Source organism: Thamnophis sirtalis, unplaced genomic scaffold (assembly GCF_051295495.1).
Source record: "Thamnophis sirtalis isolate CommonGarterSnake01/CBP01778 unplaced genomic scaffold, rThaSir2_p1.2 scaffold_13, whole genome shotgun sequence".
Lineage (NCBI taxonomy): Eukaryota > Metazoa > Chordata > Lepidosauria > Squamata > Natricidae > Thamnophis > Thamnophis sirtalis.
This window is the reverse complement of record NW_028261393.1, coordinates 10,273,698-10,295,339: the sequence shown is the minus strand read 5'-3', so window position 1 is coordinate 10,295,339 and position 21,642 is coordinate 10,273,698. Positions and strand designations below refer to the sequence as shown.

The window sequence follows — 21,642 nt, the reverse complement described above, 5'->3', positions numbered from 1 at the left end:
CGCCGAGGTTGCGTGTCCAGTTGGAACGTCGGAACCGGTCCCAAGTGGGGAAACCTCCAGGCCGGGATCCTGGGTTTTCCTTGGTTCCTAAATTAGGGAGCCAGGGCGCATCTCAGCGGAGCATCCCGGGCTGAGGATGCAAGCGAAGCAAAGTTGGGTTCTCCAGCGGCGCTGAGTCTTGACCACTTCCAGGCCCATCGACCCTCCTGCCTGTCCCGTTCTTCAGTGGAGGCGGCAGCAGCAATGAGATGGTGTCAGCGGGTCTGGGATGCCAAGGCTTCGCGGTGAGGCCCCTTCCCCAGCCCAGCAGGCTCCCGTCGGGGATCTCCGCTTTCAAAGACAGCCGCGCACAAAGAGGGCTGCGAGGAAGCCGCCGCCGGTTGGAAACGCACCTGTTTAGAGGGGCGTCGCTTGGCGAGGAGATCAGCTCCTCTCGTCCGTCACCCTCTCCCACCCAGTCCCCGTCCCCGTCCCCGGCTTAGTCCCGCTGCTTTCTCAAAGAGACCATTGTCCGGGCCACCTGAGGACGCACCTGGGAGCCAAAAAAACTTGCACCAGCGAAAGAGGAGGAGCCGACCGCAGCACAAGTCACACACACACGAGAGGGGGGGGCGAGGGAGGGAGGAAAAGGAAAGAGACGGAGGGAGAGATGGATTGAAGGAGGGAGGGAGGAAAAAGGAGAGAAACGGAGGGAGAGGGAGGGAGAGACAGGGAGAGAGATGGAAGATGGAGGGAGAGAGATGGACCGAGGGAAAGGGACAGAGGGGAGAGATGGAGAGAAAGAAGGAGGGAGTAAGAGAGACAGAAGGAGGGAGAGATGAAGGGAGAGAGAGATGGAGAGAGGGGGGGGGGAGGGAGAGAGAAAGACAGAGACAGAGACAGAGAATGAATTTGTGACTGAGAAACTGCCTGGATAAATCCCTGCAGTTTTCCTGCCAAGGTTTCTCAGAAGTGGTTTGCCATTGCCTCCTTCCTAGGGCTGGGAGAGTGTGACTGGCTGGTCTTCTGCCTAAGATAGGACTAGAGTCCCACCTGTTTCTCAAACCCCCTGAATAAGCTGCAGTCCCCTCTGAGCAGGAGATAAATGCAGGTTTCTCCCCAGCAGGCAAGGGGGCCTGCTTTTGAGTGTTCAGCTCCTGGTGACTGTATGAATAAATCCATGTACAGAAGTGATTAGGTTGCCTTTTCCCAAGATAAGGGTTTTTTTGGGGAGGGGGTCTTTTGTCCACCCTCCTGGGATCTCCTGGTGGTGTCCCATCCTGCTTAACTCTTTCCAAATCTGCCCGGATTCTCCCCAGAGGGCAGCAGAACTGCTTGACCACAAAACCAAATTGGATCTGATTAAATAAAAGAGGCATTAATTCTCAGGCAGATTGGAACCTGATAATTTTATTTTAATTTTTTAATTTTAAATTGTATCTCTTCTTTATTTTAACTTTTATTTTTATTTTTGTTTCTGTAAGCCACCCAGAGTCCTACAGGATTGGGCGGCATATAAATTTATTAAATTGCCAAAAATTGCCAATTGATAAATACAATTATGAATTATTCAGCCGAGTTTGCATTGAATAAAAAAATAAAAAAACCTGCAGCTTTCCTGAAAATACTACAAAGCTAACAGTCAGAGTTTGCTTAATATTTTTTTCAAAAACCCAGGGAAGGGGAAGGGGGAAAAAAGGAAAGGAAAGGGGGAAAAAGTAAAGGAGAAAGCAAAAGAAAGGGGAAAGGAAAAAGGAAAGGAAAGGAAAACTGGACAGGATTGCAAACTATCCATACTGTGATTTTGGGTGTCGCGGGAAATAGGTTGACTCAATATCAAGTTAAGCTGTTCTGTAAATGATGTCATGGCACCATAGTCGTGCCAGTTCACTTTGCACCCTGCCCTAAGCTCCCCAACCCATACTAAATTAAACACTAACCTAGCTTAATGTGCGGTGTGTGAGTGCAACGGGTTTTTGTCCCGAACAAACCTGCTTCAACCTGCCATGTGAACACACTCAAATGGTCATGCAAATCCAGAAAATCGAATTAACCGAGCGAAACCTGGTTAAGTTCCTTGGGGGGTGAGAGCACGTCAGGGTGGGAAAGCCCACCGATTTCTCTTGGATCTGTGAGTTTTTCCACACTTAAGAGAATCCAGAAGGCCTTTCGTCCATGGTGGGATTTGGAACAGGCAGGAGGCAGCTAGCCAAAGTAAATGAATCATTTGTAACAGGGGAAGGGAGAGATCTGTGGATCATTCACTCCTACAAAAACAGGTGCCAGTTCAGGAAAAATGCTTCAAAGGTAAAAGCGAAGAGGCCCCTGAGACCTGAATGCTCAGTTACTGATTACCTGGGCAGGCAGCCTGGGCAGCTGTTGGAAGGTGGCCCGGGGGATGGGGGAAAGCAAGTCCAAGTAGGGGCGGCCAAGAAAACACCAGTTCTTCTTACCCCCCTGAACTTGTCCCTTGTAGAGAGTAAGAAAAACTGAACCCAACATAGTGTATCTCCCATCCACCCTGCAGCATCCTGGTAGAAAATGCACCTCCCTGGAGAACAGCTGTGTATATATAACGTGTGTGGCTGTGCGCGCACAATAGAATAGAATAGAGAATAGAATAGAGTAGAATAGAATAGAATAGAATAGAGAAGAGACTAGGAGAATAGAATAGAGAAGAGGAGAGGAGAGAATAGTAGAATAGAATAGAACAGAGAAGAGAAGAGAATAAAGAACAATAGAATAGAGAAGAAAGAAGAGAATAGAGAAGAGAATAGAGAAGAGAAGACAAGAGAAGAGAGAATAGAATAGAATAAAAAAGAGAGAATAGAATAGAATAGAGAGGAGAGAATAGGAGAATAGAATAGAATACAGAATACAGAATACAGAATAGAATAGAGGAGAGGAGAGAATAGGAGAATAGGAGAATAGAATAGAGGAGAATAGAATAGAATAGAGGAGAATATAATAGAATAGAGAGGAGAGGAGAGAATAGAGGAGAGGAGAATAGAATATAATAGAATAAAATAGAGAAGACAAGAGAGAAAAGAAGAGAATAGAGAAGAGAATAGGAGAAGAGAATAGAGAATAGTATAACAGAGTTGGAAGGAACCTTGGAGGTCTTCTAGTCCAACCCCCTGCTTAGGCAGGAAATCCTACACTACTTCAGACAAAGGGGTTATCCAACATCTTCTTTAAAAACTTCCAGTGTTGGAGCATTCACAACATTATTCCCAATGGAGTGTGTGCAACTGCATGACTTCACTTCCCTCCTCTGTGTACATAAAGAAAAGAGACTCCGGGTCTTAGACTTTGGAGGGCACACCTGTCCTTATGGGCACACCTGGTCATAATAGGAGAGGGCATCACTGTGGCATAATGAGAGGTAAGCAAATAGTGACCTTTCTGGGCCAGGTATCCAGAGCCACAGCCTCTCAAGGGGACGCTGTTTCTGACAGTACCGAAGCCTCTGGTGGGGGTAAGTCAACTCGAGCTCTGTGACTTGAGAAGAAGAGGAGATGTTTTGAAAAGCAGGATTTGAGTTCTGATGAGCCATTTTTATTGGGGCAGGGGAGGTAAAGAGAACGATTATGGATTCCAGTAGTGTGCTGGTGGGAACATATAGTAGACTTACAAATCTCCATCCTTCCCCTTTCCCTTCCTCCTCCTCCTCCTATTCCCCATGGAGTAGGAATTTGTTGGATCATGAAATGACTACAAGAAAACCACCAAGCTCAGAGAGCACCAAGGGCCCCCGTCCTCTCCTCCTCTTCCTCCCCCTCTTCACTCCACTTCCTCCTCCACTCCCTTCTAGCACTGATGAGATTCCCTAGTTGGATCATGAAACATCTACAAGGAAACAGCCAAAGCTCAGAGAAAGCACCAAGGACCCTCCTCTTCCTCCTCCTTTTCCATGGAGACGGAACATACGTGCGGTGGCATCATCGCATGAATGCCATGACTTCATATTGAAGGGAGTTTTGGGGACACAATGATATACAATGAGCGTGTATACATGATAACATGTGTGTATGTGTATGGGTCACGCATCACTTTGGAAGTGGCATCATTTGCTACCTGAGTGTGACCTGAATGTATGTCCTAAAATCAAATTCTGTAGACTTGGACGTTAATATATTTGAAGTTTGAAATGTCTCTAGCTTAGCAGTCTTCCTGTTGTAAGGATCCGAAGCTTTCACATTGTCTCATTCCAGTGACTAGCTGCAACCTTAAAGGTCCAGACATATTCAGAGCTGATCATCATATCAACATATCTTGCAAGGAGGAGCTTATCATATATTTTCTTTCCTAAAGATATGACCTCACCCCTCTAGAACATGGTAAGTGATGAATTCTTAAGTTTAGGGGGGAGAGAGAGAGAGAATTATATTTTGTTTACACTTATAATTGCACCCTACCTGGGGCAGTGATGTGCGGTGAAGCTTATGGCTGGTGAGGCAAAAAGAAAAGAAGTGTCTTGACAGCAGGCAAAAAGAGATTTAAAGGAGGAGAAGCTACCGGGAGTCGGAGGGCCGGCAGCGGTGTGAATGTCGGCCAGCCCAGCCAGTCCAGCACCATACCCAGGTCTGCAGCAAAGGCGCTTGGCAGCTCCCGCAATGCAAAGTGCCCCACCGCTGCCGATGCCGCTGCCCACCCACTGTCCCGGCCAGCACCATACCCGGGTCTGCAGCAAAGGCGCTTGGCGGCTCCCGTGATGCAAAGTGGAGAGTTGAACTTGCTCGGAGCATGAACTTTTCCAACACAGGCACGTTTTACAAGCAAGGCTCCTGCTGCTAGACTACACAGTCGCTCAACTGCAAGGCATGATTCGCTGCTCCCAGATCAGGAGGCAGGAGAATCACGTGCCTCCTTTGCATACGGAATTTTTCACTTTTTAACCCTTGCTTAACTCTTAAAAGGCGAAAAATTCCTTATGCAAAGGAGGCCCATAGTTCTCTAGCCTCCCCCTACAGTTAACACTAAGCAGACTCAAAGTCCCTGTGACTTGGAGTCTGGAAGCAACCACCTTGGCCTTTTTAATTATTTTTAAAAAATTCTTTAAAATTCTTTCCTTTTCCTCATGACTGGTGAGGCCAGGCCTCCCCTGCCTCTAGTGACTGCACGTCCCTGACCTGGGGTATAATTAGATGGGGCAAGACACCTCTTGTTTTAATTCCACAACATCCCTGCAAGGTAGATTACCCTCACTGGGAATGGCTGACTGCGAATCAACCATGGAATCCTAAGATCAAATGGGGCCTTCAACCTGGATCTTCTTCACAATCCCACTTCAGTGCCTTCACCTTTTCACTAGCTCTCCTAGAAATCTCACTGGACCGTAAGGTAGCTTTCTAATGTGGACTTAAGGCGTGCTTGGGCTCAGCATATTTAGATCAAAGCTCAATTTTTAATTTAGTCATAACTATTTTTGGATGCTGTGCCATTGCTTCTTCCCCTAGGTGTGACCTTTAAGTGGGATATAAATTCAAGCTGAAGTTCCTGACTTGGAGGAAAGCTTGTGTGGAGAAAGAAAGGGAGGGAGGGAGGAAGGGAGGAAGGAAGGAAGGAAGGAGGGAAGGAGGGAGGGGGGAGATTTTGAGAGAGGGAGAAACAGAGAGAGAGAGAGAAAGAAAGATTGAGAGAGAGAAAGAAAGAAGAAAGAAAGAAAGAAAGAAAGAAAGAAAGAAGAGAGGGGGAAGGGGGAAGGAAGATTGAAAGAGAGAGATTGAGAGAGAGAGAGAAAGGGAGGGAGGGAGGAAGATTGAGAAAGAGAGATTGAGAGAGAGAGAGAAAGGAAAGGAAAAGAGAGAGGGAGGGAGGAAGATTGAGAGAGAGAAATAGAGAAAGAAAAAGGAAAAAAAGAGAGAAGGGGAGGGAGGAAGATTGAGAGAGAGAAAGAGAGAGGTTGAGAGAGAGAGAGAAAGAAAAAAGAAAGAGAAGGAAGGAACGACGGAAGGAAGGGAAGGAGGTTCAAAATATCAAAAGGACCGTTGCGACCCTGAAACCAAAGTTATAAGACATGTCACAAAATGTGGTGGATCTTCCATCTTGCCTTTTTTGTTCCCCCTGCAAATGCCTCAGAAGAAGTAGAAGGCATTAGGTCTGATTCATGGTGGGAAAATGTTTCTTCTTCTTTTCCTTCTTCTTCTTCTTCCGTTCAGTTTCAGCTCTACAGAAACCACTCGATGCTCAGCAGCGACACCAGCGACACCTCCAGCTATGGCCTGAGCAACACCATGGAGAACTCCAAGAACATCCTCTACTCCACCGCTAGTCTGCCTCACACCTTGGATGACCTGCTGGCTGGCATGAAAGTCCCACCGAAAGAAGCCCGCCAGCCTCCACCCTCTCACTCCAAGTGCAGCACCAGGAAGGAAAGCGTCCTCATCAATCTAGACGTAAGCGATGGAGAGACCAGCATCTCAGACAGCGGATCGGAGTCGCCTGTCTATGTGCAGTTGCCGCCAGAGCCCATCATCCAGGAGCACACGGTCAGCGCCATCAATGCCAAGGTGAGCCTCCTGCGCGTGAACAAACAAACTTCGCCATTCACACGCAGCGAAACCGGATTTCTGCTCATCGGCTAATTTATCCTGAGTAGAAATTTCTCCTCCTCTGTTTGTTGAGAAAGCCGTCTCTGCTTGTTTCTCATGTACCATCAATCTTTATTGCCCTGCTTACAGAAACTGCCTCTCCAGTTAACCCTTATTACCATTGTAACAACTAAGGCGGAGTGCCCATCGACCTGAGTGACATTGACTTGGCCACGCCCACATGATCACATGACCACTGAGCCCCGCCTACCCAGCTGGTCATTAGGGCAGAGAACTGGTTGGTAAATTATTTGAATCCCACCGCTGGTCTCAACCATTAAACTATTCGCCTACTTAGTACATTGTCTATCCTTCTCTCCAATCAGTCTTGTCACCTTGTCTTATACCAATCGTAAAATCTGTTCCAGACTTCAAAATATTCTGATTCCCCTTTATTTTTAAGTTCAAGAGTGAGCCTATCTACTTCCGCAGATAGGGGGGGGGGACAATTTGCGCTATCGGTTCGGCCAAACCGGGCTGAACCGGCTGAATACCACCTCTGATTTGCAGACAAGTCGATCCCTGCTTGTGAGTTGCGGTACAAATTCCAGTTGTCTCCCCCTGTGCAGGTCTCTTGGGCCGGCCCACAGAACGGTGAGTTGATTTCCTTCTATGAGCTGCACCTGCAGGAGGCGAAGCTGGAAGGCCAAGGGAAAGATATCCATTGGTTTTGCTCACAGACAGAAGAGAACTTGGAAAACCTGACTCCTGGCACCACGTACGTGATCCGGGCCCGAGCTCTCAACGTGGCAGGCACAGGGAAATGGAGTCCACCTTACAGGGTATATCTACTGCTCTGGGGTTCGGGGAATAAACTAGACATAATGTTGGGTCTCCAGAAAGTCAGAAAAAAACACTCCAAAGAGCAAATCTGGTGGATCAACCTAACATTGTCTACTATTCAGATATGTTCCTCAAATACTTGAAACAATTCAGAATAGAATAGAGTCACAGAGTTGGAAGGGACCTTGGAGGTCTTCTAGTCCAACCCCCTGCTTAGGCAGGGAACCCTACACCACTTCAGACAAATGGATATCCAATCTCTTCTTCAAAACTTCCAGTGTTGGAGCATTCACAACTTCTGGAGGCAAGCTGTTCCACTGATTAATTGTTCTAACTGTCAGGAAATTTCTCTTTAGTTCTAGGTTGCTTCTCTCCTTGATTAGTTTCCACCCATTGCTTCTTGTCCTACCCTCAAGTGCTTTGGAGAATAGCTTGACTCCCTCTTCTTTGGGGCAGCCCCTGAGATATTGGAGCACTGCTATCATGTCTCCCCTAGTCCTTCTTTACGTTAAACTAGACATATGCAATTCCAGCAACCGTTCTTTAAATATTTTAGCCTCCAGTCCCCTAATTTGCACTGAACTAACAGAAAGAAAAGTTAAATACATAAACGGGGGTAAAATAATAATAATCCCTCATCTCAAAAAAAATAATATCTATACCCCTATGATGGAAAACCATGCATATATTTGTAACAAAAAGGCCTGGACGTTTATCCAAAAATTCCAAGTATTTGACTAGAAATCTTCTTGTTCCTGTGCTGAAAACAAAACAAAACAACCCCTTAATTTACAAATGCTTGCAGGCTATAAACCATTGCTACAAATTATGTGTAAATTTGTCTAAGTGCTATTGCTATTCCTATTGCAATATATGCCCTGCCCTTATACGCTTGATTTCTATTCTTCCTAAATTTGGTGAGGACACCACTTAAGGAAAAATGGCAGAATAGGACAATAAAATGTGCATGTTGATTCTTTGCAGTTTTGCACAGTTCATCCAATCCCAGGCATGCCCCTGGATCCTTCTCCTGTCACCGTCACTGTACGAAGGCATCGGAAATCCCAAAAGAAAACTATCTTTATTCCGTCTCCCTAAGATTACCTGCACCAGGGCAATAAAGGATTTCTCTGATCTGCTCCAGGATCCCTGTCCTTTTCCTCCTCTCTTAATTGCTGGAGATCAGGTTGTCTTTATTTATTTATTTTAAACGCATTAATAACCCTGCAACTCCCTGAGTTGTACTGCGTGGAATGCGATCCAAAGAATATTAAGCTTGTTTTAATGGCTGTGGATGGCCTCGTGAATGGGGAATCCACCTGCCCACAGGTGGGAGGCCCTTGAGAAAATGCCAAGAATGAGCAGAAAATAATATCGCAGCTTGGAAACTTGGGAGTCGCAGGAAGGGGGAAAAAGTAACAAGCATTTCTTACACTTCAGAGCTACTTAGCCCCCGGGAGGCATTTCCACAATTAGTAGGCTGTGTAATTAAAGCAGGTTGCAAGAGTGCTTAATATTAACTAGCAATGTCCTTCCCATGGCCAGGCTCTTTCTGTCTAACATTATGTATTTGTCTCACTGCTGAGAAATAGGTCCTTAATGGGCTCCGTATTAACAAAGCTGCCAAAAAAAAGAGATCACCAACCACTACAGAGGATCTCCCTGGACCCAGGGATCACACCTCGTCCAAGCAAAGATTTATAAGTAGGATGTTGCAATCAATGAAAGATTGACTTGTCCTTGTTTGTTATATGCAAATGAGATCAGGTGCCTTTCTCTCTTTGTTTTGCATATTCTTTACATAGCATTGAACTGTATCAACAATTATCTTTCCACTCGGAAAGAATTTGCATGTCGGATATAGTATGAGCGATTATTTCTACCAGTGGTGGGTTTCCTTTTTTTTTTTTACTACCGGTTTGCTCGTGTGCACTTACACGTGTGCGTGACACTTCTGGGCATGTGCAGAAGCATCCGGGCGGGTGGGTGGAGCCCAGTGGTGGGTTTCAAAAATTGTTCGAACCTACTCTGTGGGTGTGGCCTCCTTTGTGGGAGTGGCTTGCTGCCCATGTGACCGAATGGGAGTGGCTTGCCACCCATGTGACCGGATATGAAGATGTCGACGACACTTGTCAGAACCACCTTAAATTACCTCACACACAGCACTGGCATGCATAAGAATATGATGTAAACTTGTTTTTTAAAAGGCATCTTTGGTTTGCATTAAAACAACTTCAACACACGCAATGTTCTGATTGCACCACAAATGCAGTAGTCATCCTTACCTTCCACAGAGGCACTGAGTTTTATAAATATGAGCATGATAGTGTAGAATAATCATATCCAAGGACCAGTGGTGGGTTTCAAAAATTTTTGGAACCTCTTCTGTAGGTGTGGCCTGCTTTCCGGGTCCACTGGTGGAATCTCTTCTAACCGGCTCGGTAGATTTGACAAACCGGTTCTACCGAATAGGTGCGAACTGGTAGGAACCCACCTCTGGTGGAGCCTCCTGCCACCGCTACTATCAGTTTGCTTGATCTGGGCCAAACCAGGAGCAACCCACCTCTGATTTCTACATATTAAAGTGTATTGTGCACTTGTTTTCTACAAGAATTACATCTGCTGCTATAGTGATATCTAGCAATAGCTGTAGCAATAGTACTAGACATGTACTGCTTCACACGGCTTTACAGCCCTCTCTAAGCAGTTTACAGAGTCAGCTTCTTGCCCCAAACACTCTGGGTCTTCATTTTACCCACCTTGGAAGGATGGAAGGCTGAGTAAACCTTGATCCTGGTGAGATTTGAACTGCCAAATTGCCGGCAGCTGGCAGTCAGCAGAAGTAGCCTTCAGTACTGCACTCACTGTGCCACCGTGGCTCATCTACTTATTAGCTGTACATTGAAAAGTTAATACATTGATCACTGTATTCTATTGCTAAGGCGCTAATTCTACCTGTACCGTAGTTCGAACTGATCAAGAAAAGCAGAAAATGGGCTGAATTGATCAATTCAGCGCATTTTCTGCTTTTCTTGATCAGTTTGAACTAAGGTACAGGTAGAATTAGTGCTGATTTGGCCTGTAATTACTTCTAGTTCCGCAATAAGAACTAAAATTACATAAAAACATAATAAATATTTTTATTTTCGTTCCCTTTGGTTGGTACATGTATCTTAGCAAGATACACACTGTACCTATAATTATAATATTATAATATCTATAATATTATAATATCAATAATATCAATAATTTATTTTCTATGCACAATATTTATGGAGATTCTCAGTCATCCAGCTCATGGTTGTCCCAAAGGTGCTTTTTCAGGAGGCAACTGGACTTTCTAGTTTTTTCTTTGAAGAATGTTTTGCTTCTCATCCAAGAAGCTTCTTCAGTTCTTTCTGAATGCAAATGACCAGCTGTCTGCTTGGAATATAAATCCTTCCATTCCCCACTACCATTCAATCCGAGCACCTTTTGGATATTTTCTATGCAGCCAATTTTCCCTTGGCTGAAGAAACACTGGGTTTCAAATAATTCTCAAAGAAAATTCCCCATCAAGTGGGGGATGCAGGCTGAAGCTAAATAAAATTGATGGGAGTTGAATAAAGGAAATCGATAGCATTTCATATTGGCTGGTGAATTGCAATCTAATCTGATTTATCTAGTATCAGCATAGGGAGTTTAAATTTAAGAGAGACCACTGGGTTTTTTTTTTTAAAAATCCATTGCAACCCTACCCTATACAGAAGTTTGCACTATGTTTAAACTGGGTACTGAATTACTGTAGTCGATAATTGCTTTAGGATTTTCTTGCCATTTTTAAATTTCTTTTTATAGTTATTATATTCTATGTGTGATGTGCTGTCACCGGAGCAGGGGTGGGGATGATATTATTATATTAATTTATTTGATACTTTTTATTATTGTTTTAAATGAGGTTTTATATTCTGTAAGCCGCCTTGAGACGCATGGGCAAATAGGCGGCACTATGAATGAATGAATGAATGAATGAATGAATGAATGAATGAATGAATGAATGAATTGAATGAATTAACGAATGAATGAATGAATGAATGAATTGAATGAATTGAATGAATTAACGAATGAATGAATGAATGAATGAATGAATGAATGAATGAATGAATGAATGAATGAATGTTGGTCTTTTATTGTGTTACTTTGATTGCACAATATCCAAAACCATTTTGTAACGAAATCATCCTCCAAAGAACAAAAACCAAACATAACCCCAGCTTAGTAAAAAGTGTGTACAAATGTAGCTAGAGTGTTATGCCAAGTTATTTATTGGGAAGATTTATGAAGTCGTTTTATGGATTTTGAGGGTAATAAATTATGCTCTTTAAAAAAAAAAAGATATTGCTTTATAGCTTCATTTTCTTGACTCACAAGTATACTTTGAACAATTGCCACCAGATGGTGCCAAAAAACATCATTCTTCGAGATCTAAGATTTCTCGTGTGTGCAGCCCTCTCCCTCCCCTCATCTCTCTCTCTCATCTTTCTCCCTCTCTTTCTCTCATCTTTCTCTCTCCTCTTTCTCTCATCTCTCTCCCTCTTGTCTCTCTTTCTCTCATCTCTTTCTCCCTTTCTTATTGCTTTCTTTTTTGCTCCCTCTTTCTCGTCTCTCTCCCTCATCTCTCTCTCTCCTCTTTCTCTCATCTCTCTCCCTCTCATCTGTCTCTCTTTGTCTCTCATCTTTCTTCCTCTCTTTTTGTCCCAATCCCTCTTTCTCTCATCTCTCTCTCTCCTTTTTCTCATCTCTCTCATCTCTCTCTTTCTCTCATCTTTCTTCCTCTCTTTTTCTCCAAATCCCTTTCTCTCATCTCTCTCTCATCTGTCTCTTTGTCTCTCATCTCTTTCTCTTTTTTTCTCCCTATCCCTCTCTTTCTCTCAAATTTCTTCCTCTTCCTCTCTCTCTCTCTCTCATCTTTCTCCCTCCCTCCCTCTCTTTCTCTCTCTCTCTCTGAGAGAGGGAGAGGGAGAATTTGTGACTCTGGGAAACTGGCTGGACAAATCCCTGCAGTTTTCTGGCCAAGGTTTTTCAGGAGTCGTTTGCCATTGCCTCCTTCCTAGGGCTAAGAGTGACTGGCCCACTCAAGCTGGCTTTGTACCTACAGGAGGACTAGAATTCACAGTCTCCCGGTTCCTACCTTAACTACTACACCAAACTGGTTCTGTGAGACCCATTTACCAAAGTTGTCCAAAGCTGTAAGAGTAATTCTCGTGTACGGTTGTCTGTGAAAAGCATGACAGCAAATCTGACCATTATAAAAAAAACAGGGACAGATGGAAGTGATGACTACCTAACTTTTCTTCAGTTTATTAATTAGAAGTGCTTGGATTCTTGCAAGTTTATTTGGTTCCAATAGCGCCTCTTGAGTGAATGCTAATTTTAGCAGAAAATAGAACTGACAATAAAAAATAATGTTCTTTTCCTACCTAGAAACAGGAACAGCCAATTTCTACAGAACCTGTGAAGGTATTGTGCGCTGAGCCCTACCTGAGATCTACAGAGCCAGCCCTTCCAGCTTCTATACCCTCTAATAATCAACTTCTATAGAGTCTGTAAAGGTACTTTATGCCGAGTCACCTTATTGATCTATCTGGAACTAGACTTTTGTTATTAATTGCAAAGTTGTGCCCGACCCATCGCAACCCCATGGACAATGTCCCTCCAGATCTTCCTGTCCTCTACCATCCTCTGGAGTCCATTTAAGCTCACGCCAACTGCTTCAGTGACTCCATCCAGCCACCTCATTCTCTGCCATCCCCTTCTTTTGCCCTCCATCGTTCCCAGCATGAGGCTCTCCTCCAGGGAGTCCTTCCTTCTCATTAGGTGGCCAAAGTACTTGAGTTTCCTCTTCAGGATCTTCTAAAGAGCAGTCAGGGTTGATCTCCTCTAGGACTGACTGGTTGGATGGCCTTGCCATCCAAGGGATTCACAGGAGTCTTCTCCGGCACCAGAGTTCAAAGGCTTCAATTCTTTAGCACTCAGCCTTCCTTATGGTCCACTTTTCACAGCCATACATTGCAATTGGGAAAGCCATAGCCTTGACTATAGGCACTTTTGTTGGCAGGATGATGTCCCTGCTTTTTAGTCTAGATTTGCCATCGCTTTCCTCCCCAGTGTTAATTTCTTGGCTCTACAACACTACTACAAAAGCTTGAGAACCAACCTAGCGATAGTCATTGGCAGCCCCCTCCTAAATTTTATTTTTGTGAATGGGTCTCACCCTCCCACATTAAAACGCTGATGATCCTCTGAAACGGAAGAGGCTAAGAATGCTTGGCTGGGTCAAAGACTGATATTTATTCCCATTCTCTCTCTCTCTCTTTAAAAAATGGCATGTGGCAGAGTTAAATGGGTGGTGCGGTAGCCTAGAAGTGGAGCTCCCTCCTCACAATCAGGAGGCTGCGAGTTCGATCCTAGATAGAGGCAGATATTTTTTCTCTCTCTGGGCATGATCAGAATATATCTGGTGAACAAAACTCCGCGTTGGCGACAGGAAGGGCATCTGGCCAGTAAACACTCGGCTTCATTCAGTTGGACAGACTTGACCCTGCAAGGGATTATGGGGTCATTAAAAGAGGATGATGATGATGTGGCAGAGTTAATGATTTAAATCAGGGGTGAAATCCAGCAGGTTCTGACAGGCTCTGGAGAACCGGTAGCGGAGATTTTGAGTAGTTCGGAGAACCGGCAAATGCCCTCTCTGGCTGGCCCCCCGAGAGGGAATGGAGATTTTACAGTATCCTTCCCATACCACGCCTACCAAGCCACACCCACCAAGCCATGCCCACAGAACCGGTAGTAAAAAAAAATGAATTTCACCACTGATTTAAATAAAGGAGCAAATTTTAATTGTCAATCATGATTGGGGTGAACTTAGCTTCTCTATTGGGAAAGGCCGATCTTCTCCACTCCTTCCTCTGCAAAATGTGCATCTCTTCATCCCCATCCAGATGTTCTAGAGTCACGTGTTCACACTTGCAATAGGAATGACCCCAGGGAGGCAGAGCGGGTGAAATTCAATCCTCTTTATTTATGAACAAACCCTATTCTATTGTGTTGGCAGCTGGTTCCTAGGACCAGCCCCAGAGGGGAAAGGGGGGGGGTCTGAGCAGAGGGGAGGTCAGAGTATTCTCCAAACAGCCAAAATGGCCTGGCAAAGGTAATAATGGATCCAGGAAGGGGAAATGTGGAGGAGGGCGATGGGAGTGATGGCATTGCTGTGACCGTTGCCCTGCACCAATTCCAAGGCCGAGCTCAACCACCGAGGCCCAACACAGGGCACCGTGACCACCCACATCTCCAGGGCACAGAGAGAGAAGCAAAATCCTCCTCCTCCGTCCGATTTCTGTTCCAAGGCGTCTCTCCTTTGCAAAAGACCTTCCGTAATCTGCCAGCCAGCCAGCTGAGAAGTAAACCTTGGTAGAAAATTAGGCGAAGAGCGCCTGGGCTAGGGAACGGGGCCTTTGGGCCGCACAATCCCCATAGCCCTGCCTGTCCACAGAGAGTTCGCTCCAGCCGCAACCAGAGTTAGGACAGTGTTTGCATCCCGAGCCTTCCCTCCACGGCTTAGGCGCCGCGAGGGAATCGTCTTCTACCCAGTCTCTGCTCCTGGCTGGCTGTGGCCACTGAGAAGTCCAAGATCCATCTTGACACGTAGGAGAGAAAAGCGGGATCCTCTCCTCAGACCCGTCGAAAGTGCTGGTTGCGAAGTAACCGAAAGAATCCAAAGCGCGAGAAATGTGCAAAATATCAGAAAGCGCAAGTGCTCCGGGGAGGGGGGGGAGGGAGGCGGGGGGCGGGGACCACCGCGGGAAAGGACCTCAAGCTTTGCATTACGTGAGCAAGCCGCCATGCTGTGTTCCCCTCATGCTAATGGCAGGGGGGGGAGGCAATGCCCACTCCGGAAAGGTGTGTAACCTGGGACTAAAAGAGCGAAACCCCTCCCCACCCCCACCCCCCCGAAAAATAGGCATGGCTGTCTCTGAGTGGCTGGCTTGGATACAGAGCTCTGGTATTAAAAATAGCATGCTTTCATTAAGGAAAGGGGGCCGTGCAGTTGGGGGGAGGGAGGGGCTGCTTTGGCTCCAGCTCACTTCTTCTCTGGGCTGATGGTTGCTCTGCTGAGTCACTTTGCTTCTTCTCGACTCCTCCTCAAAGCCTCATCCCTGGAAAAGGGTGAATAATGCAGCATTAGATCACCTGGATGGCAAAAGACTACCTGGCTGGAGGCCTGGGAGTAGGGAGGTTTTGCAACACTGGTGCCAGGGGTCATTATTGGTGGATCGCTTGCTAAGGGGGGGATGTGTGTCATTGGATACCAGCTACTAACATCTTCAGAATGATAAACTCTGTGTATTTGAATGAAGTTTAATTGTACATCACATCAAATCAGGTTTAGTTGGAGTTTTCATCTGCTGTTTAATTTTGATGGGTAAAACAGTAAGAAAATTTGGATCCATTTTCTCTTTCAGAAGTCAGCCAAAATCCTCTCCAACCATATCAACTGATAAAAAGGATGAGATGTAAATGCAAAGATGGGAGTTATGTTTTCCTACTGTCTCACTGCTCCCATATTACCATAAATTTGGATTTCAAATCGTTTGAGGCAGAGACATCTCTGGCTCTTATTATAATCTGCAAAGCACCAGGAACCCTTGATATTATTATTAATAAAATGAATAGGCACTACATTGCCTATTATAATACTTAGACAAGTTTTAGGCTTTTGGGGAAAGCTTGAATGAATCCTAAATCACCAGTATTCCCCAAGTATTCTTCGGAAGAGAATACATAACAACAATATAATTATAAATCACTATACTGATTTTTGTTGGGAGCTCTTGATGCAATACCAGACAAATTTACCAAATTTTAGAAATGTCAACTTTCCTGGACTTGAAAACTTGTTGCAAAAACAAAAACAAAAAACAGAGTACAATTTATGGCAATACCTTCACCATTCTTAAGATCCAATCACTGGAATCAACACTCAGTCAATTAGACTACAGGCAGTCCTTGACTTATAACTGCAATGGAGCCCAGAATTTCAGTCTTAAGTTATAGTAGTTGTTAAGTCAACACAACCGGATTCTACCTTATGACCATTTTTAACTTGGAGGGTGGATTGTAAATAGCTTTTTAAAAGCCCATCATAACTTTTGAATGGTTATAGCAATAGCAATAGCAATAGCAGTTAGACTTATATACCGCTTCGTAGGGCTTTCAGCCCTCTCTAAGCGGTTTACAGAGTCAGCATATTGCCCCCACAGTCTGGGTCCTCATTTCACCCACCTTGGAAGGATGGAAGGCTGAGTCAACCCTGAGCCGGTGAGATTTGAACAGCCGAACTGCAGAACTGCAGTCAGCTGAAGTAGCCTGCAGTGCTGCACTCTAACCACTGCGCCACCTCGGCTCATAGGTTATACAATTGAGGATACAGTTGTATGATATTCATTTAGGTCAGAGGTCTGGAGCCGCATGTGGCTCTTTCATCCCTCTGCTGCGGCTCCCTGTCACTCAAAATATGTGTCTCAACCGCTAAAGTGTGACACCCGCCAGCATGCAATTTATTGAGTTTTTAGACACACACACACACACACCCCGGTAGGTTTTGTGGCTCCCGGTGTTTTCTTTTCTGTGGGAAACGGATCCAAATGGGTACTTGAGAGACCGCCTACTGCCAATTACCTCCACTAGACCAATAAGATCCCATAGATTAGGCCTCCTCCGAATTCCATCAGCCGGCCAATGTCGACTGGCAACTACCCGGAGGAGAGCCTTCTCGGTGGCTGCTCCGACCCTCTGGAACGAACTCCCTGTGGAGATTCGTACCCTCACCACCCTCCAGACCTTCCGCAAAGCCCTTAAAACCTGGCTGTTCCGACAGGCCTGGGGCTAAAGACTTCCCCACTCGAATGGTATGACTGTTGTGCTTTTTAACGGTGTATTGTCTTCATGTTTGTAACTTGTCTATTCCTCCCTTCCCTTGAATTGTGAGCCGCCCTGAGTCCCCCCAGGGAAAAGGGCGGCATACAAATAAAGTAAAATCTAAATCTTTGAGTGTTTAAGGTTGCTGACCCCTGATTTAGATGATGGTGACGATAATGATCTGTTGTGACTCGGCAGGAACCTTTGGAGCTGCTATCAGACTCTGACAGCGAGGGGCCTTATGAGTCAGGCCTGGAGGAGGCGGAGGGCCCTGGACAGAGTTCTGACTCCGAGCAGGGCTCAGAGAGACTAGTTGGTCCCCAGGTTATGACTGAGCCTTGGATCAGTGAGAGAGGCTGACACAGAAACCTCCTGTGAGTTGTTTCGGGATGCACGCAGGAGAAGGGCTGACTGACTGTAAAGAGCAATTGAGGACTCACAGGAGATGATAACAAGCACCTGTGGCTCATTAGGATCTCCTCCTGCGGATAAAAGACTGGTGGTGCCACGCCCTGGTTGCAGAAGTCAATGTCCGTTCCATTTCTGTTCTAGTCAAGCTCTTCGTTTGTGTGCAACCATCGAGAAAAAGCACTTGGATAAGTGACTTGATTTATATGATCCTGTTTTGTAGTAGTTTATGAGTGAGGACTTTTGCCAGAGCATTTATCTGTGTTTATTTTGGGCTCGCAGCCAGCAAGAGCCGGGACTGATAAAAATATTCCTTTGAAGTTCTGTTTGGCTTTCGTTTTTGAACGGATAAGGTGAGGGGGTCAGAACAATGATCATACCTTATAAAAACCAGAAATCTGCCTTCCAACGGCCTGGCCTGGGCTATTCAGCTACCTGCACCCCTGTGCAGTTTTCTTTACTTTCCGATGTGATGGCCAAGTATTCGGAGCTGTTAGGAGACAAAAAGACATGCTTATACTTCGGAAATGAGGTTAAGCTCATCTTTCCCCACTCCTCCCTTACACAATGCAAACTCCAGGAACTGCTGGAGTTTCATCACAACCAAATGCTAAGCCAGCCTTCAGTATCTTTCTTTTTTTTTAAATCCTGGCGTGCTTTGGTATCCCAATAAGATCAAGTGAGTAAGTTAGGAGGCCCAGAACACCTCCTCCTATTGATCCAACCAACAATCAGCTGCTTGGGCTAATCAGGCTGTGCTGAAATTGAAACGGGCTGTTTTCCGTTTGCTGCAAGGAGGCAAATTGCTGGGAGGCAGAGGCAGATTTTTTTTTCTTGTTTTCCTCCCCAAAAGTTAGGTGCGTCTTATACTTCGGAGCATCTTATGCTCCGAAAAAATATGGTACATTTTGGCTTTGCCAACAACTTGTCTCCCACTGGATAAGGTCATTCCTCCTTCCACACATGCTCCAGAGATTTTCCTTTCCTAATGTATAAACCTACTTAATTATCCGCTGTCCCATCTCGGCCCTACCCAGTGTAGAACCTTAGTGGGCAGGACATAGGGAATGGCCTTGAAAAATAGGAGGACAAGCCACTTGCAGACAAGCTGCTTCTCTGTTGCCTTCTCTGTTGCTGCTCCGGCCCTCTGGAACAAGCTCCCCGTGGGGATCCAAACCCTTACCACCCTCCCGGCCTTCCATAAAGCTACCTGGCTGTTCCGACAGGCTGGGGGCTGTTGAAATATCCAGCCCCGCTTTAATTGTGAATGTTGTGCATTTTTAAATTTTTTGTATTGTCTTATTTATTCCCCTTTCCCTGTTTTATTGTGAGCCGCCCGGAATCCTTTGGGAGTGGGCGGCATACAAAACTAATAAAACAAACAAACAAACAAAACAAACAAACTACCAAGGTAATGGTCAGTTAAGAGGGGCTTTGAGGCTGGGTCAAGAAAGTAGATCGAGTAAACAGCTCAGAGAGCCTCTCTGTCATTGATTCAAAGACAAAGTGAAAGGTAGAGCACATTCAACATTTGCAAGGTCCTGTTACAATATTTGTCGCGATAACAACTACAATAACCTATAGGGCATCCGTTTCTTTGCCTGGTCTACCTTGTTGGGCCGACGCCTAGTGCCATAGAAGCTGCCAGGAGTAATGTTGGATGTCAACATCAGCTTGGGCATTTATTTTACTGCAATGTCTGGTTTTCGTATGAGTGTTGTGGTCAGCTGGCAGCAGAGTCGGACAGTGAGGAGGTCGGGGAGGAACATGGCATGGGCCAGCCCTGGAGTCTGAGGAAGGTTCGGATGAGGGCTCTGCATCGGAGGCAGAGAGGGCGGGAGGCAAGGCCATCTGGTAGTTATTTACTCTCTCCGGAGCCTCCGAAGTCTGACATCAGCGAGGCAGAAGAACAGTGGGAGCCTGTTCCCAGTGTGAGCAGAGCTACCAGAAGGCAAGGACGATTAAGAAAACAGGGTCGACCTGGGAGTGAGGCTTGGAGATGATTGGCCCTTCCCATAAGACATAAAAGAGGAGTGAACGGGATGTGAACTTTTGCAGGAAGCAATTAGTTCACCGGGGTGGTTCAAGTTTTGAAAAGTTCTGTTCGACTGTACCAGGTTTGGCCTTGCAAAAGTAATTGGCAATTAGTTCTCGGGCAGCATTTCAAGGGAGATAAGTTAAGTTAAGTTAAGTTAAGTTAAGTTTATTTATATGCTGCCCTTTTCCCCCGAAGGGGACTCAGGGCGGCTCACAACTCAACTAAGGGAGGGGGATACAGACAAAAAATTTAAAACAACACACAACAATACATAATTTAAAACACACAACAGTCATACCATTCGAGAAGGGGGTAGAAGCTTTTTAGCCCCAGGCCTGTCGGAATAGCCAGGTTTTAAGGGCTGTGGGGAAGGTCTGGAGGGTGGTGAGGGTTCGAATCTCCATGGGGAGTTCGTTCCAGAGGGTCGGAGCGGCCACAGAGAAGGCTCTCCTCCGAGTAGTTGCCAGTCGACACTGGCCGGCGGATGGAATTCAGAGGAGGCCTAATCTGTGGGATCTAATCAATCTAGAGGAGGTAATTGGCAGCAGGCAGTCTCTCAAGTACCCAGGTCCAACACCATGAAGGGCTTTATAAGTGACGACTAGCGCCTTGAAGCGTATCCGGAGACCATTAGGCAGCCAGTGCAGCTCGCGGAGGATAGGTGTTACGTGGGTGAACCGAGGTGCACCCACGATCGCTCGCGCGGCTGCATTCTGGACAAGTGGAGTTGCCGAATGCTCTTGAAGGGCTGCCCCATGTAGAGCACGTTGCAGATAAGGTGCGTGTTTATCAACATTCTACTGAAAAGACCGTGGCAACTCGAGCAGACATCTGTCGGAATCTTCACAGACTGTTTGCGAAGCCTTGCTGGCTGTGAATGACCACAATTCACAGCCGTGGAAATAAAAGAGGGTTTGGGGGACTAAGATTGTGATTTATGCTTTCTTAGGAAGGCCAGGTCAGAACAATGAGCTGCTCATCAGTATTCAAAATACACCATTGGTGGCATCATCCCATCATCCCTTATGGGTTATTATAGGGCGTTGGGTAGCTAATAGCCACCCAACGCCCTATATCGGAAGCCCTGTGTTGCTCCCCCTTGCTACTCTCCATGGTAGTGGATCTGGGTACTTGAGAGACCGCCTCCTGCCAATTACCTCCTTGCGACCTATTAGATCACACAGATTAGGCCTCCTCCGAGTCCCATCCGCCAGTCAGTGTCGACTGGCAACTACGCGGAGGAGAGCCTTTTCAGTAGTAGCTCCGACCCTTTGGAACGATCTCCCCATGGAGATTCGTACCCTCACCACCCTCCAGACCTTCCGCACAGCCCTCAAGATCTGGCTATCCCGTCAGGCCTGGGGTTAAAGAATGTAATCCGTCCCTCCCGAATGATGAATGAATGTTGCTTCTATTTTTAATTACGTACTGTCATTATATGTCATTGTGTGTACTCCCTTCCCTATACGTTGTAAGCCACCCTGAGTCCCCTCAGGGAAAAGGGCGGCCTATAAATAAATTTATCTACATCTACATCTACATCTATCTACTTTTCCTGCCCTAAGCCGCTCTCCTTACGCATTTTCTTGAGCAGCTGCCTCTGTCGCTGCGGCGATCTTCTTGTAGCAATAGATCATCTCCGCTACCAGCCAGATGGTCAGGACAACGATGAGGACGTACATCATGATTTCGGAGACGATAGATGCCATATCCCGATTGGCTACGGAGGAAAGGGAAAGTCAGGAATAGGGCTGTGTGAAGTGCAGGCATCCGGGTTAACTGAACTCGGTTACTTTTGTTGTTGTTGCTAGAATGGAAATTGAATACTGAGGTTTTGGGGAATTGTGGCTCACGGACCACACGGGCAAAGAATGACCTTGT

The 21,642-nt window shown here is 45.8% G+C and overlaps 2 protein-coding genes across 2 annotated transcripts in view; one reads left to right on the top strand and one right to left on the bottom strand.

The window, feature by feature from the left end:
* Window positions 1-5,933: 5,933 nt before the first annotated feature.
* Window positions 5,934-8,460, top strand: FNDC8 (fibronectin type III domain containing 8). Its single transcript, XM_087727359.1, has 3 exons — window positions 5,934-6,491; window positions 7,142-7,354; window positions 8,340-8,460. The coding sequence occupies exons 1-3, from the start codon at window positions 6,009-6,011 to the stop codon at window positions 8,451-8,453; spliced, it is 810 nt and encodes a 269-aa protein (XP_087583485.1). The 5' UTR covers window positions 5,934-6,008; the 3' UTR covers window positions 8,454-8,460.
* A 5,938-nt stretch (window positions 8,461-14,398) lies between these two features.
* Window positions 14,399-21,642, bottom strand: part of SCN1B (sodium voltage-gated channel beta subunit 1) — a 32,797-nt gene continuing 25,553 nt past the window's right edge. The window contains exons 4-6 of the mRNA XM_087727360.1: window positions 21,340-21,481; window positions 18,104-18,213; window positions 14,399-15,553 (exon numbers count right to left, since the gene is read on the bottom strand). Coding sequence (XP_087583486.1) covers window positions 18,147-18,213; window positions 21,340-21,481 — 209 coding nt within the window. The 3' untranslated portion in view covers window positions 14,399-15,553; window positions 18,104-18,146. The remainder of the gene's footprint in view (window positions 15,554-18,103; window positions 18,214-21,339; window positions 21,482-21,642) is intronic.

Bases quoted from the DNA above. Each gene is read 5' to 3' on its own strand.
- FNDC8 (XM_087727359.1), top strand. From the start codon at position 6,009: ATGTGGTGGATCTTCCATCTTGCCTTTTTTGTTCCCCCTGCAAATGCC. The intron at 6,492-7,141 runs GTGAGCCTCCTG...CCCCCTGTGCAG, and splicing joins TCAGCGCCATCAATGCCAAG to GTCTCTTGGGCCGGCCCACA. The intron at 7,355-8,339 runs GTATATCTACTG...GATTCTTTGCAG, and splicing joins AATGGAGTCCACCTTACAGG to TTTTGCACAGTTCATCCAAT.